The following is a 21,093-nucleotide window of genomic DNA, read 5'->3' as shown; positions in this document are numbered from 1 at the left end:
ATTCCAGGGATATCTAATGAATTTAAAAATTCAATCGGAAAATTTACACTTTCAATTTCATCAACAACAGTATCGATTGATTTAAAAAACATCAGATCACCTGGTAACAACTGTTGTATCTGGAAGTTAATTTCGTCAACATCAACGTTTTTGGCTGCCAAAATCGCCCGTTGACTAAGCCATTCATGATTTAAATAATTATTCTGTATATCCGGGAAAATACTCTGAATCAATTCATTTTTATCCTGAACAACAGTCCAAAAATTGTCTGGTAGTTTAATGCATTGCGTATTTGGTTGCAGTTCTATTTTACCGTTCCCAATATCTAGTAGTTGTTCGGAAAATATTTGTGCTGATGGATCATTTTGCAATTGTACTCGCATATTTATGGTAATATGGTTTAATATAGGTATATACCATTCTTGACATACTTTATCCATTCCACCGATAGCGATTTTTAAATGCGCTGAGTAGTTAATATCTGGTGCATATTCAAAGGCAAGCCGAACAAATGATGCACGTGTTAATGAGCGGCTGATCCGTTGCCTTTGTCGATCTAGTACTCGTACTGTAGCTATGTTTCGTTCTCGTGCCGCTCTTGTTCTCGTAATATTCTGTTGCAGACGTTCGTCACGCTGTTCTTGAGATTCTTGTGCACGACTTTCTACAGTCCTGATTCTTTGAGCTGCATTTCTTGTTTCGATTTGTTCTGGTAATTGCTGAGCTCTTTCAACACGTTTGCGCCGTGAACCTTTGCTGCTCGCGTTGTTGAGGTTAAATTTTTTCGGTGGCATTTGACTGAAAATAATAATTTAATCGTTTAAATATGAGAAAAGAAAAATTGAAAATCATTCTAATTAACTTTTATAATTATGTGATAATACTGACATGTACATATTTAAATTATAAGTTTTAAATAATAATTTCAATAAGAATTGAAATACTAATTTAATCGTTTAAATATAAGAAAAAAAATCTGAAAAACTTGTTATCATAGCACATTGAAATAATAAGTGCTAAATATTTTTTAATAGAGGTTAAATAAAAACAGTAAAAAAAAATATTTGTACAACTATTGAAAAAGTGTAGGAAATTGTGTATCATTTTTGCATTGACATTTTAATTAAATTTTATAATTATGTGATAATACTTACATACATATATTCAAATTAAATTATAAAGTTTTGATCAATGAAGCACAAATAAGTAAAAAACAGGATTAATTTCACTGTATTATCTTCATTATAATATGAATTCAATTTACACTTCAGTCTAAGTAACACGTGGCCGGCTATGCTAACACCAAAAATTTAAAAAGTGGAAATAATTGAATTATACAGTATTTCGTTCACTACAAAATAAATTTAATTAATTTTATAGCGTCAACAACACGTGGTAATTATGCTATTAACATGTATCTTATATGACACGTTCGTAGATTTACCATAGCAGCGCCATCTATTGATTACTTACTCAACCCAGTCGAAAGGTATCGACATCTGTTAGAATCATTTGGAGTTAACAGATAATTGTGACTGTCAAATAATAACAGACAAATAATTAGCAATAAATTAAAATTGCGACTATAATTTTGAGATTTAAACTATTCTATCTCTCAAGTTGGATCGAACTGCACATGGTGTGCGAATTTTATTATAATCGGTTAATTGGTTTGGGAGTCCATTGAAGACAAACATTGTGACACGAGATATATATATATTAAGATAATATATTATTAAAATACGTAAAGCATTTTCAGCCATTTTCATTGTGTTTTTGCGGTTTTTCTTCTCCCCATAAAAAAGTCATAGGTAATCTGAACGATGCGATTATCCGAACAACCCGTTTCCCCGATTCCGTTAGGATTAACGCAAGCGTGCTGTATGTGTTTTATATTTACCTAAATACTCATCGGCGTAGAGTCCATTGGTGATTATTTAAAATTATTCCAATAACACCTTAAGATCGAAGCAAAGTAATTCTAAATTGTGAAGAACTTAATTACCACCAATTGACAAAAACAAATGCTTACAAATTGTGCCAATTGTTTCATAATTTTATTTCTTAAATGTTTTTAAAGCGGTTTCTAGACTATAATCGTGGTTCGTTTGTTGCCAAAAAGTAAAAATATTCACATTGTCGCCTCAGAAAATTAATCCGATTACTTAACCAGTACATTTTCAGAGAATAAATTTGTCATTTTCAGTAATAAATTTTTCATTTTGCCAGACGACGTATTAATTTCACATCGCCAAACAACTTCTTTGTTTATTGTTCATGTTCTTGAAAGCACTCCAAGTAAAAAATATTTTAAAGCTTTCAAATTCCACTGTCTGAGAACTTTCGCGAGGCGTAAAAGTTTTTCTCTTCATTTTCTATCACTGTAAAAGGCGGCGTCTTTTTTATTTTGGGGTTTATAAATAAACATGAGTTGATTGTAAGATTTATAGGATACTTCTTTTAACGTTTGATACTCTTTTTATATTTCAATTTCTGTGCTGGAAATGAATTTGAAAGCAGAATGTGTTACTCCGAGAATCGGTAAAAAATAAGTTGTTAGCGTTATCGCTTAAAACCCCTGCTGGATGTGGGTGTGAATACTGATTAGAGTGAAAGTTGGAGACGAGCTTTTAAAGCTTTACACCACAGCCCAATTCAAAATTATAAAAAATGGTTTTAAAGTGCTTTTAGCAATATTGAGAGAACTGTTTAATAAAAAGAGATGACTCATACAAATAAATTAGTATAGAGTTTCTCAAACTTAATCAGCTTTTCTCCTTTAATTGTCTTTTCCGTTACAGAGATTAGATATATGTATATATATATATATGTATATATATATATATATATATATATATATATATATATATATATATATATTATTGTAATATTTAAAGTCTCGGTGCGCCAAGGAATAATTAGCTAATTAATTTTTGATTAATTAAAATTATTTCAATGATGTGATTATGACTCTATCACAATTTTTAATTCTTTTATCTCAGGGTTAAAATTCGTGCTTCAATATCTATGCTATTACATGTGAAAGGTAAGGTCCAGAGAATACCGGAATAATAAAAAACACATATGATCTAACACTATATATTGAAAAAAATTAATGAAATAATTCACACTCAAAAGTTTTCAATAAACAAATCTCATATAAGGATTCTCAAAATTTTGTTCTCCGTACGTGAACAATCAAAATTAATGGTACAAACAATATTAATTGAACACTCAAAATCCAAACTATTCTAACTCTCCTAATCAAAATATTTATATCCTTTCTAAATTACGTGTAAAAATTGTGTTATCAATAAAAGAAAAAAAAAACTGCAGAAACAAAATATCTCTCTCTGATGATGAGTGGTCCAAATCCTTGTTCCTTGTAGACTATATTATCTCCTCTCAACCGCTCCCTATGTAATCAGCAATCGTACAACAGATTGTTGCAAGTATATCGTCTTTAATGATCTCCTTCAAAAGCACAAATCATTCAAATTATGATAGCCTTTCTCCTCTCGATAAACTGAATCTCTCGTTGGCCCGAGTGAAAAATGACTCTTGGAATATCTTCTCTTTACGATAAACTGAATCTCTCGTTGGCCTGAACAGTGACTCTTGGAATATAAGTAGGAAAATATGACTTACAATATTTTGCTGCTCCAGCTTCTGTCAGATACACTAACTCCACAAAAACTCACTAACATTCAACACTACTGCTTGCTACCTCTCAGGAACCGCCAGAGAACAATCCTTGTTCCTCTTACAGATTTGGAAAACCAACTGACTGCTATCTTTTCTCTCTCCTCAATCTCGCTAAACTTTCTCCCACACACTTATCCCACCTTTTTCAATCTCCGCCAATCACAACTCGTCACAATTCCCCCATTTCTTCATTTCGATAACAAACAAATTTTTACCTATAATTATAAATTTCCTAAAACTTATTTACAAATAATGTTTTTCTATAACTCTTAAAACTAACAAAAACCTCTTTCTAAAATATCTTCTATTGTCTTTAATCACTGCACTAATGCATTTGTAAAAACCCGTTTCAATTTGTCTTTTGTTTCACTTAAACTTATGCGGGTCACTCAAGTTTAACAAAGAAATGATTGATGTAAAGCTTACATTTTGTTTGGTACAGGTAATTCAAGGATTTAATAACTTTCCTTCTCCGAAATGTTTGTTGGATATTATCCTACTTATCTGAATTATTTTAATGTTTTTGAACTTTGAAATATTTTTAAACAAACCAATATTTTCTTGATTTTACATATCATAACAATATATATATATATATATATATATATATATATATATATATATATATATATATATTATGATTTTTGCAAATTTAAAAACAAATAAATTAATTTTAATCATAAATTTGATCTCAGGGCTCTTTTTTTCGTTAATTATAATAAGTGGCTTCAAAGTATTCTTTAAGCAGTTGCCTTTGAGGAAAGGATGGACAATAGGAAAAAAAATAAACCAAATAATTTTGTGATAATAAAATATTAACACCTTCGCTGTCATGAGATGCCATTGCGGCATCACAGCAAATTTGAATTTCTGGCCGTGTGAAGCCAGTCATGCACCTCGGACAGGCGTATACGTTACTGCTGTGTGAAGCCGCATCTATTCAACGCTGTGAAATGCTTATGGAATATGTTTACAATGGCTGTAAGAACAAGAAAATGCATTTGGCCTCTATAATTGAGAGTAACATGTGGCTTCACATGGCTGTAAAATAATATAAAAATAAAACAGCTTTATTACGCATATTATTATTTATAGAAATAAAAACTTATGCGAAGAAACACACATTTTATTATTTATTCTTTAAGAATTGTACTACAAAGGTAAAAGAAATATTAATATTAAAAAGTACAATAAATTTAAGCGATAAAAAAACCTTTATTTAGTACACTGATGAACTTCAAAGAAACAAGGTAAGTAATAAGTGTTTGGACAAATATTACATCTAAATTTTGTGAATGGCAAATTTTTTTGGGCTTCTGTTCGACCACCAGCTTTTCTCAGATTTGTATAGCATTCAACAAATCTGCGTCTTCCATTTCGACCAACATGGATATAACTGGATATATACAGGCAGCTGTTCGAAGAGTGTTCCAATGTTATGAAGAGACTGGATCTTTTCGTAGGCGACCTAAAACAGGTAGAAAGCGATTTACAACTGCTCGTGATGATCGCTTTATTGTGTCAATAATATTAGGAAATTTTTACCTTAATGCTCTTTGAGTACCTGCGATTGGTCAAAAACTTACTGCAGCTTATCATCACGCACGCCTGAGTTTTGTACGGGATCATCTGAACTGGACGTTGAAAAAATGTGGATCTGTTCTGAGATTAGACCAGAACAAGCCTCTATGATAGCGACCGAAGAACAAAAGTGTAGCGAAAACGAGAATGCTGCATTTAAGAGCATAGTCCTTATGGAGGTGGTTCCTGCATAATCTGGGGTGTAATTTCTATGGGGGCCCGAAATAACCTTGTTTTCATTCGTAAGGTTAGCCGTCTTTATGAGCGAGGAGGTTTAACGGGTGCTAGATACATCGAGAAGACTTTAGCAATGCATGTGGTATCTTACGCTGACTAAATAGGAAATGAATTTATTTTTATGTAGGACAATGCAAAGCAGCATACTTTAAGAGCATGCAAAATTACATTACCGAGTCGGTTTTCGGGTCGTGAAATGGCCAGCGTACAGTTCAGATCTGAATCCCATAAAAAATTTATGGAATGAGCTAAATGTTGCTTCTTGTTGAAAATGACCCCCAAATATTTGCAGGATTGTTGAGAGATATTCACATTTTGTCATATTCATGTTTAGACCTGCCACCTCATATTCTTTTTGCAGTTTTCTTACCATATAGCTAAGATCATCCGCAAAGAAAAGTGTATATAGCTTGTTTTCTTCCACCGTTATTTCCATGTTTCTACATATTTTACCCATTTCACTTAGGATCTCTTCAAATACATTTTAAATAAGGTGGGTGACAGAGAGCAGCCTTGTCTTAGTCCCTTTGTTGTTTGAAAAGGAGAGGTGATTTCTTGTCCCATTTTAATTCTTATAGTTCGTAATATTTTTGAGTTTAACAAGAATTGGCTTTATTTTCAAGTTATCCATTTCTATCCATAGTTGGGAGATCGGTACACTGTCATATGCTTTTTCCAAATCTATTAAAGCTGTACTCTATTTCACTGCACTCGTTTTTCCATTGCAATTTTTAATGTGAAAATATTATCCATAGTGGAGCGTCCGGCCCTAAATCCCGCTTGTTCTTCGGGTTGTTTGTCTTTGATATCATTTTCATCAGGTTTCGTAGTACTTTTGAGTATAGTCGGCCTATAGTAGCAATCACTGCGATACCTCTATAGTTTTTAGAATCCGTCTTTGTGCCTTTCTTGTGTATTGGAGAGATATACGATTGTCTCCATTCTTCTGGAACTTCTTCTTCGTGTAAGCATCTTTAGAATAATTTTCGGATCATTTAAAACAGTTTTGATGATCCATACCTAATCAACTCTGGATGTATTCTGCCTGGGCTTGGAGATTTTTTAAATTTTAATCCCTTAACTGCTTCTTTCACTTGTTCTATTGATATTTCAATTCTTCCTTCTACTTCCACTTGTTTATGTTTACAACACAAAAAGTCAAATAAAAATTCATAAATGTATACTCATAATAAAGCATTTTAAATTATCTTTCAAACAATATGTCTTTTTTTTTTTGATCCGAGTAATAGTTTCTGAAAAAATATAGTTTAAGCGAAAAGTTTTAATTTTCTAAGTGTTTTATATCTAGTAAATGAATATCTGTATTATAAACCGATCTGAAACATGCCTCTTATTTATATTGATAGAAATCTAGAGTTGGTCATCTTGTAGATGATTTTATGGATAATATGTATCCCTTGGAGCAAAAACTAATTGATAGTTTGAGAGGTATGTGGGATCATCCCTTTTATGCAATATTAATTTAATAATGATATTGTAATATCCTAATCCTTCTTTTTATTATTGTTCTATCTCATTTTGAAAGATTACAATCCGAATGGGAATTATAGCTTTGGAAACAGCTACACGAAATATTTTTGGGGATGAGAGGTCAAACCACCCTCTCGGATTCTTCAGCCATGAGTTCTAGCATCTTCCTACTAATCTTTTGCTATGTACTTTACCTCTCAATATAATTCGGAATGATTTGGAGTAATTTCTAGTCCTAATCATAATGCTAGCCTAATTTTCTGAAAGATACAACCTTCTGGAAGCATTAATTCCCCGAAGAAGTTTAACTACCCCAATAATTATGTAATATTCATTTACTTAAATAGTTGACTTAAAAACAGCTCTAAAACATAATTTACTATTATTAACGCGGGTAAAATACAAACAAATGAAGTCTGCATAGTAATCAGACGTGAAAATCCAGTTAAACCGACGCTACAAACTTATTTTATGGACTAGAAGAAATAGAACGAGCGGGAAAACTATCTCTAAAAGGTCTCTAGTTAAAACAAACTCATAAAATTCAAATTTAAACTCTAAACCGACAGGGTTAATGAGTTCTTTCTCATTTTATAAATAGAGTTGGGGTTTTGAAACTTTCAGGACGGTTCAAATGTAATTTACTTAAACTAGTTTTAGTCGCAAAAAGTAGATTTATGATAATATAAATTAACAACGATACAGGATGACTGTAGACTGGAGAAATCAGAAAATATAAAAATATGAAAAAATGTTTCTTAAAAAAATTTCCTTTATAAAAGGCATATTATTAAAAAGAGCCTATCGGGTTACATCATCGAACGTTTTGGAATAACTATTCCATCATCAGTGCGTTTATCAAGTGTATGTGAATCAAGCCACAAAATATGTGGGTAAAAACCCTTTAAATGTAGTAAGATTAACTTTGGATTACATCTTTGATATTTAAAAACTATAATGTTACAAACTTGACCGCTACTATTTTGTGTCTACACTAGTGATCTTCCGCTCATCGTATCCAGTAAGGTTTCCATTTACGCTGATGACACGAAATTATATGTGAATCCAACTATTAACCAACATGTTCTTCAACAAGATCTTGACGCAATATTCAAATGGACCTCAGAATGGTGACTTCCGCTTAACATTGAAAAATGCGTTGTTTTACATATCGGCAAAAATAACCCATCACTGCCGTACTTTATTAATGGACATCCCTTAAACTCGGTAACCTCCCACAATGATCTCGGAGTGATAATTAATAGTGACTTAAATTGGTCTGATCACATAGTGTCGGTGTGTAAACGTGCAAACTCGAAACTGTTTTTGATCCGTAAATGTTTTACACGTATATCTCTAACTTCTGTTAGTAAACTTTACTCAATATACGTTAGACCTATTCTTGAGTTTGCCGGACCAGTGTGGAATCCAGATCTCATTCGCGATAAGATCCTACTTGAAAATGTTCAGCGTAAAGCTGTTTTGCGAGACATGCCATTACTTTTTACTTATATATATATATATATATATATATATATATATATATATATATATATATATATATATATATATATATATATATATATATATATATTATAGTTTTGAGTTTCTTGAACCGTTCTATATTTAATATAAAATTAGTTTTTTTGGGTTTAGGTTCAATAAATTATATTACATGTGGAACTAGATTTTATTTTCCATAGAAATCAACGTTTCGGCAGGAAACCCTGTGATGGGTAGCTCTTTCGGGGCGACAGACTCAGTAAAACACAGGTTTGAAATAAAAATAAATCTATTAATTTAGTATATCTACAATAAATAAAAATAAAAAGGAATTCTACGTTGTATACTTATACAATGAATAAAACTAAAACGAATTCTACGTCCTTGTCTGGATCCCGCGATGAACGAAGTCCTCGGCGAACGTCTATAAAAGAAAAGAAATTAACTAGTACTAATAAGAAACGAAATGGGGGGAAATCGATCGCGCGCAGATTTATACTCGCTTTCGCATCAATTCAGCGAAAGCTCCGAATACGCTAGCAAACAAAATATTTGGCTGTGCAGACCCATGGCAATGTTCAATACACAATACCGACGGGTTCCGCTTGGCTAAGGACAGAGTATGATCCTCAATACGGAAATCTCTCTGTCCCGGTTGATTCTGTGCAGACCCACGGTAATGCTCAATACACAATACCGATGGGTTCCGCTTGGTTAGGGACAGAGTATGATCCTCAATACGGAAATCTCTCTATCCGGAATGGCTCGCAGGTTCACTACACCGGCGAGTCAGGGAGCCTAGAGCGCTAGCTACAAGACTATCTAATTCCGCTATTCACACGCCTTAAATAGCCGTTCTGAATCCCACTTGGCCGTCACGTTGTAGAAGTGGATGCGCAAATATTGACACTCCCACGGTTCGAACTGTTAAACGATCAGAGCATCGTTACAACCCTTGCCTTTGTCAAGATTCAAAACGTAAAACGGGACACTGACATTAACGAAGGTGACCTAAAAATGTAAGTAAAAAGTCACTTCATTAATGTCAGTGTCACGTTTTACGTTTTGAATATTGACAAAGGCAAGGGTTTCCTGCCGAAACGTTGATTTTAACCTTAAACGCTGGACCTCTAAAAAGTGTTGAGCTAAATTAATTCATAATTAAATATCCGCAGAAGCCTTTCTGGAAATTTTAAAGGATACATATATAAACATATTATTTATAATATAATATTTATTGCAATATACTTTTATTGTTTTATACTACTATGTATGTTTTTTTAGTGAGGATGACAATCTACTGCACAAAGATTTTGAAGCAATCAGTAAAAAGGAAAAAGCAATGCAACGCAGGAAAGAAGTTTTGGCTCAGGTACTAAACTCTCATTTTACTTGGTTTATTATTGTTTGTCAATATTGAAGTACATATCACTTATTATGTATGTATAGCGTTAACAGGCTTTTTAGGTCCATTGCTGGATGGATCATTTCCATTTTATTTTGTTCTTAGCTATCAGCTTCCAATCTCTCTGACATCTTCCATCACTACATCTCTCCATTTCTTTCTTAGTCTTCCTCTCTTTTTTTGCCCTTAGGTACTCTTCAAATAATATGATAATAATAATATAATCTCATACTAGCTAATAAACTTACTAGGCAAACAACACTTATTGATGTGGCGATACCTAACACCAATAATTTGCGTGGTAAATACAACGAAAAGATCGCCAAGTATAGAGATCTAGAAATACAAATCAGGAGACAATGGAGAATGGGAAGTACCCAGAGAGTACCTATTATTATATCTACTACTGGTGTTATTCCCAAAAACCTCCTAGCGAACATCAAACAGCTGGGTCTAAATGAACATCTTTATAAGGCCATGCAGAAAGCTGTACTCCTCGCGACGTCCAGATGTGTATGAAAATTTTTGGGAGATACTCGTCACCTAGAGCTCGATAACATGGAAAGAGTCCCACCAGAGCTCAATCCTTTTAATACCGTAGGTATCTGGGATGAGTGAATTTTCCCCTTAGAGGGAGTGTGAGCCGTATGGCTAAATCTGGATAATATAATAATAATATTCTTAGCTAGTCTATTACCTTGCATTCTTTCTAGATATCCGAGCCATTCAAGCCTATGTTTTTTCACCTGTTTTGTTACTGTAGAGTTAGCATACAATTGGTATACTTTTGCATTAGTTCGTCTTCTCTATTCTCTCTCTACTACTTTTCCACCAAACATTCTGCGAAGTATCTTTCCCATGCTTCCAATCTGTTCTGTATGGTTTTGGTCATATTCCATGTCTTGGTAGCATACAGTATTGTGAGTCTAATTATAGTTTTGTATACTCTTATTTTTGTATTACAACATGTATTTTTGGCCTTAATTATTTTGCTCATGGCTCCAGCACACCTATTGCTCTTGGTCAGTCTCAGGTTGATTTCAATTTCTTCCTTAAACGTGTGATCAATAATAGTACCTAAGTACATATATTCATCCACCTTCTAGAATTCTACAACTGATAAATCCTTTATTTCCAATTTAAAGGAGCCTCTGGTGTTTATTGCTTTTTTTCTCCAGATTTCCATGTCATTGAATTTATTAATATTAACTTTCAGTCCCATTTTAGATCGTTTCCGAATCAGTCCTTTTGCTATAGTTGCCATTTCTTTTCCATTTCTTGCAATGAGAACCACATCATCGACGTATCCTTAGCATTGGTGCTCTTTGTATAAAATAATATCGGACTTATTTATCCCACTAACCCTTACAATTTTTTCGAGAACTATATTGAATAGCAAGGTAGACAATGGGTCTCCTTGGCGAACACCTTTTTTCACTTCGAATTCTTCTGAAACTGTACCGTTGCTTTTCGCAGCAAAAATGGTTGGTCTAATTGTCATTTTTACCAATCTTACTATTTTTCTGGCACTTGGAATTCTTTTAGCGTTTTACTGTACATTAATGCGACTTTACTCGTATAAGTCCTACAATTTTCCATAAAAATGATGAAAACCAGCAATGTTTGAAATGAGTTTCAAAAAGTTATAATACCAAATAAACCGACCGACCGTTTAAAAGCTTTTTGAAATATAACAGTATTTCGTTATTTAGGATTAATCGATGTTTGTGATAACCAAAACCAATAACAATCATTTCTCATTCCATTCCAACCTTTCAAAAAATTAATCTCTGTTTATAAACCCCCAGTTTAATCAGAAACCGTTAATAATCAAACTCCAAACCGATAAAAGTCCAATCTATCATCATAAATCACAAATAAGCGGGCAATCGGAATGCGGACACGATTTGAGATTCCATTAATTCGGACATTTTCCTCCTTTGCAGGTTTTTGTGACAAGTGCAGTGATGTTAAGCGCCGCAAGCTGTGGGATGCCGGTAGGATATTCTGCCGTTCTGCTGCCGCAGCTCAAATTTATGAACGATTCGATGCAAATTGACGACGAGATGGGATCCTGGATAGGTATGTCAAAAATATGCTTTTATCTACAAGGTGATTTGACAGTATTAGCATTACTTTAAAACGAAAACGTACATTGAGAAAAATATTTACTATCGGAATAGATATATATATATATATATATATATATATATATATATATATATATATATATATATATATATATATATATATATATATATATATATATATATATATACTCAGGTGCCAAAAATTCGATCCACAGGAGGATCCACGATTTCATAAGGAACATTAAATGTAAATAAGAAACACAATTTATGCGAATGAATTATTTATTTATAAAACATATACCATTTCTCAAAAATTGAAAACAATTCAAAGTGGCTTTGTTATTTCATTGTTGTTTTTTGTTGTTCTTTGTTGGCAAATATTCATTGGCGATTCTAGCATAATGGGGACGCGCGTTATCGTCCATAAAGAAAAGTTAGGTCTGATGAATGTCGGAAAAGGTACCACATGCTCATCTAAACTGGTTGTTATATATCTTGCTTTTATCATATAACCCCATCCACAAGAACTAAGTTAGTACAGGCATCGGAAATTATACCAGCCAAAACCACAAATAAGCATCCGCGATAAGTTATTCTATCGGCAATATTGTTGCGTTGGGCAAATCGTTCTTCTTGTCTTCTTCAGATTCTTTAACGACCGTCTGGTGACCTTAAGCAAAACCTGGACACATCACTCAAATCTGCTTATTTCCAATATTTCTTTTCCCTTGCAATAACAAGTCGAGCTCTGCGGTGTTTTACGGGTAGCTGGGACATAGAGCTTGTCTTCTGGATAATAAATTCGTTTCAAGAACTCTTCGACCAACTGTCCACCTACTTACATCCACATTTTGGACTCTTCTACGACATTGAAGCCCAAATTGAGCCTTGGCCTCCTTTATTTTTTGCTTGTCTGTGGCCGATCTTCTCCATACACGGACTCCTAAAAGAGCTTGTGCGTCGCTTTTTACTGTGTCTTTCCAGCGCTTTCTTGGCTTTCCAACCGGTCTCTATTCCTGTATTTTAGCATTCAGTGCTCTTTTTGGTAGCCTATCCTCTCCCATTCTTATCACAGTTTCGGCCCATTGCAATATTTGTATTCTAATGAAGTCTGATAGCGGTGCTTTCTTATAAAGTTGATAAAGCTCGTTGTTGTATCGACTTCTGAAGATTCCGTTTTCTCTCACAGGTCCTAGTATTCTCCTCAGTACTTTCCTTTCGAATGTGTTTTCTAGTTTTCTTTTGGATGTATCTTTCGGTGGACATTTTTGGACAGAAATATATGGGGGAGAGGGCAAAATAAGCTCTGTTTACCTGCGTTATTCTCTTCCGTATTTCTCCATCTTCTGATCCATCGACATATATTTCTACTCCTAGTTATGTAAACTTTCCAACCGTTTCAATGTCATCTTCATGTATAATGTTTTGTGGGACTATATTTCTTCTGTATCATTATTTTTGTTCTTTCTGTGTTAATTTCTAGACCTAGCCTTTTTGTTTGCGTTTTTAACTCTGCATATGTTTCCTGTGCTCCTGTTGATGTTCTACTCATAATATCAATATCATCGGCATAAGCGGCCAGTTGAACCGTTCGGTTGGTCAGTAGGTTTCTTCGTCCAGTTTGCATTTGCCTAACCGCATACTCCAGTGCCAAGTTAAACAAAGTTCAGGCCAGCTCATCTCCCTGCTTTAGTTCCTGCAAAATTTTGAAAAAGTCTGTCATTTGGTTTTGTTTTCGTACACATGCCTGAGTTTCATCCATTGTGGCTTTAATGAGTCTAATTAACTTATTAGGAGACTTCAACGCAAAAGTTGGGGAAGGAGCTGTAGATCACGTAGTTGGAAAATATGGTCTTGGTCAGAGAAACGACAGAGGAAACAGATTGATACAGTACTGTCAAGACAAAGATCTAGTCATAACGAATACTTGGTATAAGTTACCACCCAGGAGGCTTTACACATGGAAGTCGCCTTTAGACGGACATCAGGGCATTATAAGGAACCAAATAGATTATGTGACAATTAATAGAAGGTACAGGAATGCTATTACTAGGGTATCTGCATTACCTGGAGCAGACATAGGATCCGACCACAATCCCTTAGTAGCAAATATCAAACTGAGGCTCGCTACAGCTAAAAGAAAACACCAGAAGGCATCAGTAAACATTAGAAAACTCAAAAACAATGAAACAAATGAAGCGTACACAGAGGAAATAAACAATAGGTTCTCTAATATGGCAACTGAGAATGATGTTGAAAAGTCAAGGACCACCATAAAAGAATCATTTGATGAGTTGAACAACACTTTTCTACTCGAGAGTAAAACAACTACCAAGAATGAGTGGATGACAGAAGAAATATTAGAGATGATGGAACAACGCAGGCAGTGTAAGATCAGGCAGGACGAAGTAGGGTACCGAAATATACACAGTCAAATTCGTAAAGAAATTATAGCGGCGAAGGAGATCTGGATGACTACACTTTGCGCCGAGGCTGAAAGCCTATATAAACTCGGCGACAGCTTCAATCTTCACAAGAAAATTAAGGAAATTGCTGGTGTCTTCAAGAAAAAACAAGTCACTGGTATACATAATGACCAAAATGAATTAATAACGGACCCTAGCGATATACTTAATACTTGGAAAATGTACACAGCCAATTTGTTCAATGATGACAGAACACAAAAACCACCACAACTGGGAGACCATTTGTATGGCCCAAGTATTTTGAAAGCTGAAATTGTACACGCTATCAAACTATTAAAAAGTAACAAAACCCCAGGACCAGATGATATGTATGCAGAAACAATCAAGTTACTTAATGAAGAAAACCTAGACATTATTGTCAAGCTCTTTAACGACATCTACGATACGGGCCAGATTCCAAAAGATTGGCTTCGATCTACATTTATCGCCCTACCAAAAACACCATGTGCGAACTTCTGCAAGGACCACCGACTAATAAGCCTAATGAGTCACTTTTTGAAACTTTTCCTGAGAATACTTCACACTAGATTGTTTAAGAAATGTGAAGAGGTCAGTGGATGGAGTCAGTTTGGTTTCAAAAATGGACTTGGCACGAGAGAAGCGATCTTTAGTATGCAAACATTGATACAGAATTGTTTAGATCAAGGAAAGGATGTTTTTATCTGTTTCATCGATTACGAGAAAGCATTCGATAATGTAAAACATGAATTGATGATAAAATACCTACAAGAGTTGGGATTGGATGCAAAGGATATAAGAATCATTGCCAATCTGTATTGGAATCAGACAGCAACAGTACGTCTTCAAAATTCCAACGAAACAGAAGATTTCTCCATTAAAAAAGGAGTAAGGCAAGGTTGTATACTGTCTCCAATGCTGTTCAATTTATACGTAGAAAAAGCCTTCGCAGAAGCAGTGGAAGACTCTAATAAGGGTATTAAAGTTAACGGCATATTTATTAATAACATCAGGTATGCCGATGATACAGCCATAGTGGCAGATAACATCGAAGATCTTCAATGCCTTTTGAATGATCTAACTCTTGCAAGTGAAGCTCGGGGTTTGAAAATAAATATCAAGAAGACAAAATCAATGATTATAAGTAGAAATGAGTACCCCAACGCAAAGATATATGTCTCTGGAGAAGAAATCGAACAAGTCAGGCAATTCAAATACTTGGGATGTTTGCTGAATGAGGGTTGGGACCCCGAGAATGAAATAAAGAGCAGAGTTGAACAAGCCAGAAATGCTTTTTTGAGGCTTCGTAAGTTTCTGACTGATCGCAAATTGGACTTCAACCTCCGATACAAGATGCTTAAGTGTTACGTGTGGCCTGTTCTCCTGTACGGAATGGAAGCATGGACGTTAAAGGCCAGTTCCATTAACAAACTTGAAGTGTTCGAAATGTGGTGCCTGCGTCGAATGCTCAGAATATCATGGACGGACAGGGTCAGAAATGAGGAAGTACTCAGAAGAGCGGGCTTACAGGATAGGGAACTTTTTAATTATGTAAAAAGTAAGAAGACTGCATACTTGGGGCACATTATACGAGGAAAACGATACACTTTTCAGCAACTGATACTCGAAGGGAAAATAGAGGGTAGGAGAGGTCTCGGACGTAAAAAAATGTCATGGCTGCGCAATATTCGACAATGGACAGGAATCCACAGCTATGAAATGCTTCGCAATGCTGCTAAAAACAGAATTATTTAATCCATTTAATAATGTACGGTGGACGCCTACGCAGAAATGCATGGCACCTTAAGAAGAAGAATTAACTTATGTGATATTGCCAATTCAGCCAATATATTGAAGAGTTTGTTCCCTTTGACTGAGTCGTATGCCTGTTTGAAGTCTACAAACACGTTGTGAAAATCAATGTCATGTTCCCATGATTTAGTCAAGATCTGTTTGACTCTAAATATTTGGTCCAGTGTCGATCTTCCCCGTCGGAAGTCCGTCTGATACTCTCCAATAATATTTTCTGCTGGTGGTTTATAACTGGTTTCTAATATGTATACGTGAGGACTGTATATGCTATACATAGTAGAAATATTCCACGGTAGTTTTTGCACTAAACTTTGTCTCCTCTTTTATAGATTGTTCTTATTATACTTTTCTTCCAATCTTCGGGTATTTTCTTTTCTCGTACAATATTTTCTCTACCTTATATAATTCTGCTGGTATTTCGTCAACTCCCGGGGTTTTATTGTTTTTCTGGGCCTTAATACCTTCGAGAACTTTCCTCTATGGTTGGAGCTTCTCTACTTCATTCTCTTCTGTATAGTTCGTACCCATTTCATATTCCATGTCTACTTGTGTACCAAGTAGGGTCTGAAAATAATGCTTCCAGGTTTTTGTGAGTTTCTGTTGGTCACTGATTATGAGCCCATTTTTATCTTTACATAGACTTGTTTGAGGTTTATACCCACTTTTTATCTCTTTTAGGTATTCGTAAGGCCCTCTAATTCCGTTGTTTTTGAAATTTTCTTCCATTTTTTCTATTTGTCCATTTTCATAGGCTCTTTTTTTATTTCTACATATTTTGTCCGCTTTCCGTCTTGCGACTTCAAATGATGTTCGTCTTTCCCGTGTTCTTCTTGTTATATACATTTTGTGGGCTTCATTTCTTTCCTCTATTGCTTGTCTGCACTCGTCATCGAACCATGCTCCTCTTCTCGCCTTTTTACCTGTAACTATGACTGAAGTCAATTAGCTCTTATTTATAAGCTAACGTCTAAAGGCGAAAAACTATCGATAGTCCTAATGTAATGTAATGTAAATTATAGGTTTCTATCGATAACTTCCTACCTCTACTAGTTTCATCTCTTTTTATTTCACAACGTAGGTATTATGTTTTCTATTTTTAATAATCGTTTTCTTTACGATTAATGTTTCTCTCAATAAAAAAAACAGTTTTTATGTACTGTTATAAATTTCTATTTTTAACTGTCATTTACAAAATCGTTAACCTTCCTATGCCATTAACCGATGACGCCCCATCGACGACGAAGTATTAAAATGCACAGGGCCAATGTTAGCATCATTTATTACAATTCAAGTTATTTAAAGGTCGTTCACTCTTCGCAGCAGCCGCCAAACAAATTTCTATGATTTAACGTGATGACGTTATGAAATAGGTCAAGATCGCTTATATCAAATTTAAGGCAATCAAATTCGCATAAATTTTTATTGTCTCGGTTTCACGGTCTTCCTTCCTGTATTTGTCACTTTTATTCTTACAGACTCGATAGTTATTTATCACACTATTAAAATCAATACCAAAGCGGAATTGTTTTTTCACACGTTTTTTGATTATTCGAATTAATTATATTGTTGCAAGGGAAATTAAGATGGTGCCTTTTAAACATAATAGGATCGATATATACATAGATAGCCAAACAGCTATGGGGTAAGATAGTAGTAGCTAGTCTGGAGCAGGGAGTAGTGTAGGCTAGTGTGTGAATGCCAAAAAGAGCAGAACTTAACGAAGGCACACTACATACACAGCAATGAAAGAGGTAATAAACTTGCAAGAAGAAGATTAGCTACAAAATGCTTTAGTCTGGAGTTGTTTTTTTACCTAGGGCCCATATAGAGACTACGTCTCAAGGCTAGCAACCCCAATTCTTGCGTTGCCATGAAGTAAATATGTTTAAAACCTCACAGCACTCTATTCTCCCAGTCACCTTCTCTGAGGTTTCTATCTATCATAGCATTTCCGACGTATGATTTCCATCTTGTAGCAGGTCTTCCTCTCCGTCTTCTTCCCTGCGGGTCCCAGTTTAATATTCTTTTCGGTCACCTATGCTCTGGCATTCTTTGTACATGCCCGTACCACTGCAGGGCTCTGTTTTCCAACTTTTTTGTAATTGAGCATTTTACTTCCATTCTGTTTCATATTTCCTCCGTTCTTATTCTATCCGCTCTTGTGGTTTGTAGACATCTTCTTATAAAGTCCAGTTCGACTGTTCGTATTTTATTTCGTATTGTTGTTGTCATTGGCCATACTTCCACTCCATATAGGGTAATATTCATCACTATGCTTTGAAAGATCCTCTTTTTGTTTTCTTTGGTTAGAGTGTTGTTCCAATTCACTCCATGAAGTGCTCTTGTGGCTTGTTTTCCCCGTGCTATTTTCATTTCTATATCTTTCATACAAGTACCATCTCGGCTAGTCATTGACCCTAAATACTTAAAAGCCTTACAACTCTTAATAGTCTCTTCTTCTAAACTTAAGTTCAAATCTGCAACCTCGGGTCCAATACATAAGTATCCGGTCTTGCACATATTTATCTTGAGTCCCCAAAGTTCATATTCTTCCTTTAATTTCCTTATCATATATTCCATATCCTCCCTGTCTTGTGCAAAAATGACTTGATCATCTGCGAAAAGTAGTGAATGTAATATATTCTCTTGTACTGGTATGCCCATTGTTCCGCATTTTCTATACCATCTTTTCAAAGCCTGATCTATATATATGTTAAAAAGTGTAGGTGAGAGACCACATCCCTGTTTGAGGCCTTTTGTTGCGGTGATTGTTTTTGTTATTTCATTACCTAACTTTATTTGCACTTGTGTTTCTTTATACAGTCTTTACTATACAAATTCCTTTAATTTCAATTAGAGAAAATTTGATTCGCTACAAAAATTGTTGTAAAAGATATTTTGCTGATCTACAAAACATGGGCTACAAAGTGATAAATGCCGTGAATAAACTTAAATGGCAAACATTAGACATGTTCATAGTAATGTCAATAAGATTTATGGAATTACGCACATCTTGGGACTACTAGTAGAGATTCAGGCAGTTATGAGGTCCAAATTAGTGCCACAATGTAAGAGATGCAAAGCATATGGACATGCATAAAAAAATGAATTTAACTAAAGATTGTGACAATCCAAAAAAACGCATAACCAAAATGGAACCAAACCATTGTAGTGATAAGCATCCTGCCAACTACAGAGTGTATTGTCCCAAAAGAGATGCAGAAAATAATTAACAGCAATACAAATGCAAATCTACAAATGGAAAACCAAGATGAGAAAGAATCAGTTTCGACCCTACAGCTCACACTAGATAAACTAAAAAAATTGAATGAAAGGGTTACTCGCCTAGAACATAGCGCTAAGGGTGCTGTTCTTGTTAGTCTTGTTGACATTTATAGCTTGTAGTAATTAATTGCATTTGATATTTATTGACCTGTAGCATAAAGATGTGAATTTTTAATAAAATAATGAAGAAATGTTAAAATGCAAAAATGAAAAAAAAAAAAGGTTTGTGTATGTTTTGTGTAAGACTGCAGCTATTACGGTTAGTGGTAACCGTGGTAATAAGCACTCTTACTGTGTGACGCGTTCTCTCTTCTCTGTCGGTCGGCAACGACAGGATTTGGCAGTTGCAACCGAGTGAGCTGGTTAGATACCTAGATCGAAGGTATAATGCACTAGAACAGACCAAGGTAGCCTTTAACGAGCTGCAGACAGAGCTCGATCGTATTCAATGAACGGGGTTAAAACCAGCGCAAAAACTGCTTGTCCTGAAGACTTACCTGCTGCCGAAGTATATTGACAATCTAAAGAGCCCAAACGTCACGATGAAAACGCTGAAGGGCGTTGACAGGTCCGTACGTATAACCGTTCGGAAGATTCTGTCCCTCAAACGAACGTGTGCCGATGCCTACATTCACGTACCAACAAAAGAGGGTGGCCGTCATGGCCATGGCCATGCACGTCCCGGCTATCATGAGAAGGAGAAAATTGATTAGCTCAGCTACTGAAACTACTTCGTTAACTCTCAGTCTACCATATATGTCACGTCTCTGGAAGAAAATACTAAAATGGGCACAAACAACGTCAAGCAGTTCAGCGTCGATCGCACGTGAGTTGAGCCAGAAGCTTGAGGACGGCTATAGTGAAAACGGACTTCGTCAGGGTTCTTCATACTCCAAGAGCTCTGCCAGTATAAGCAATCCACCACTCTACTGTTCGGGGAGAGATTACATCAAGGCAATACTGCTGCGAGGAAATCTACTTCCAACTAGAGGCATTGCTTCAAACCCACCACATGAGTGTAGGTGCCGAAAGGGATGCGAATGTAACGAGAGCCTTAGTCACGTTCTTCAAAAATGCCCCGCCACCCACTGGCACCAAATTAAGAGACATCTTCAGCTTGTTACGTATCTTCGAAAAGCAGCTGAAAAGATAGGGCAAATATGCGAGATATAACCGAGAATAAGATGCCAAGACAGAACCTTTAAGATACCTGATCTAGTCGCGCAACAGGGTGAGCGGGTAATTGTCGTGAACGTTGCCATCAGCTGAAAGGGTCCAGAACCCCTAAGTACAACCGCCGCCAATAAAACGGCGCTGTATACAGAGCCTCGATTCCTTCAGACCATGCAAACCCGATATCCTGGGAGGAATATTTGCGTGGCACCTTTAATAGTGGGAGCCCGCGAAACATGGGATCAGTCGAATTCTCGTGTCCTAAGAATTTTTAACCTCAAGGTTTGACGTCCGCAACTTTATCACAAAGGCTATTCAAGGTAGCATCTATATTCATAGTCATTTTATGAGGTCCTAACATAAGTGG

General features: G+C 35.2%; 1 protein-coding gene across 1 annotated transcript in view; it reads left to right on the top strand.

Moving 5' to 3' along the window:
* The window catches only part of pippin (solute carrier family member pippin), a 59,250-nt gene that overhangs the window by 9,466 nt on the left and 28,691 nt on the right, over positions 1-21,093 (top strand). The window contains exons 2-3 of the mRNA XM_072522180.1: positions 9,802-9,889; positions 11,869-12,004. Of these exons, the coding sequence (XP_072378281.1) occupies positions 9,802-9,889; positions 11,869-12,004 (224 nt within the window). The remainder of the gene's footprint in view (positions 1-9,801; positions 9,890-11,868; positions 12,005-21,093) is intronic.

The sequence above is a fragment of the Diabrotica undecimpunctata genome, chromosome 2 (genome assembly GCF_040954645.1).
Source record: "Diabrotica undecimpunctata isolate CICGRU chromosome 2, icDiaUnde3, whole genome shotgun sequence".
NCBI lineage: Eukaryota > Metazoa > Arthropoda > Insecta > Coleoptera > Chrysomelidae > Diabrotica > Diabrotica undecimpunctata.
The sequence above is the reverse complement of the archived record's forward strand: the minus strand, read 5'-3'. Positions and strand labels throughout refer to the sequence as shown.